This window comes from Myotis brandtii, unplaced genomic scaffold, assembly GCF_000412655.1.
Source record: "Myotis brandtii unplaced genomic scaffold, ASM41265v1 C41963378, whole genome shotgun sequence".
In the NCBI taxonomy this organism is placed as follows: domain Eukaryota; kingdom Metazoa; phylum Chordata; class Mammalia; order Chiroptera; family Vespertilionidae; genus Myotis; species Myotis brandtii.
In genome coordinates, this window is record NW_005314485.1 from 13 (window position 1) to 960 (window position 948).

Genomic DNA, 948 nt, shown 5'->3' on the forward strand with positions numbered 1-948 from the left:
ACATCCCCAGTTTGTGTCTTTGTCTCCCCCAGTCTGTCTGTCTGTCTGTCTGTCTGTCTGTCTGGCTCTGTCCCGCCTGTCTGTTTTCCTTCCCAGTCACTGTCCATCTGGGCGTCTTCAGGGGTCCGTCTCCCCCTGCCTTTCCGCGTTTTCTCTCTTCCTCTCACACTGTCCCTGAATCCGAGGGGGACCCAGATGGAGAAGGTGACCAGGCCTGGAGGGGTGCCTCTTTCCCGCTAACCGGCCTCACCCCCTCTCTCCCCATTTCCCGGCAGCGAGACGGTCATCTGCTCCAGCCGGGCCACTGTGATGCTCTATGACGACGGCAACAAGCGGTGGCTGCCTGCGGGCACGGGCCCCCAGGTCTTCAGCCGAGTCCAGATCTACCACAACCCCACGGCCAACTCCTTCCGGGTGGTCGGCCGGAAGATGCAGCCAGACCAGCAGGTGAAGCCCCCGGCCGCCCCTTCCCAGGGCTGCGCCCTCCGCCCTGCACCCCCCTCACCCACCTTTCCCCTCCTGCCAGGTGGTCATCAACTGCGCCATCATCCGGGGTCTCAAGTATAACCAGGCCACCCCCAACTTCCACCAGTGGCGGGACGCCCGCCAGGTCTGGGGCCTCAACTTTGGCAGCAAGGAGGACGCCGCACAGTTCGCCGCGAGCATGGCCAGTGCCCTGGAGGCGTTGGAAGGTCAGAAACAGTGGGCAGAGGGGCCCCTGAGCCCTGCCGTGTGGCCTGGGGCCGCCACTTCACTACTCGTGGCCTCAGTTTACTCATCTGCAAGTGGGGCTGATTCATTGCTACCGTGGACAGTTTTTCTGAGGCTTTTGTGTGGGCTCCTGTGTGCCCCTTGTACCCCTGGATTCCTAAGGCTGCAGTTGCCCCGTGAATTTTCACACGAACACTCCTGGGCGACCGCCTCCCAGATCAAGGTGTAGCTCTTTCC

The 948-nt window shown here is 62.4% G+C and overlaps 1 protein-coding gene across 1 annotated transcript; it reads left to right on the forward strand.

Moving 5' to 3' along the window:
- Nucleotides 1-238: 238 nt before the first annotated feature.
- On the forward strand, nt 239-942 carry LOC102260827 (vasodilator-stimulated phosphoprotein-like). The gene is made up of 2 exons (XM_005852878.2): nt 239-447; nt 527-942. Exons 1-2 carry the CDS (start codon nt 310-312, stop codon nt 938-940), a joined length of 552 nt encoding a protein of 183 aa, XP_005852940.1. The 5' UTR covers nt 239-309; the 3' UTR covers nt 941-942.
- Nucleotides 943-948: the final 6 nt, after the last annotated feature.

What these genes read in the sequence shown, in the direction of transcription:
- LOC102260827 (XM_005852878.2), top strand. Translation starts at nt 310, where the DNA reads ATGCTCTATGACGACGGCAACAAGCGGTGGCTGCCTGCGGGCACGGGC. An exon ending in AGATGCAGCCAGACCAGCAG is followed by an intron (nt 448 to 526) that starts GTGAAGCCCCCG and finishes CCCTCCTGCCAG; the next exon opens with GTGGTCATCAACTGCGCCAT.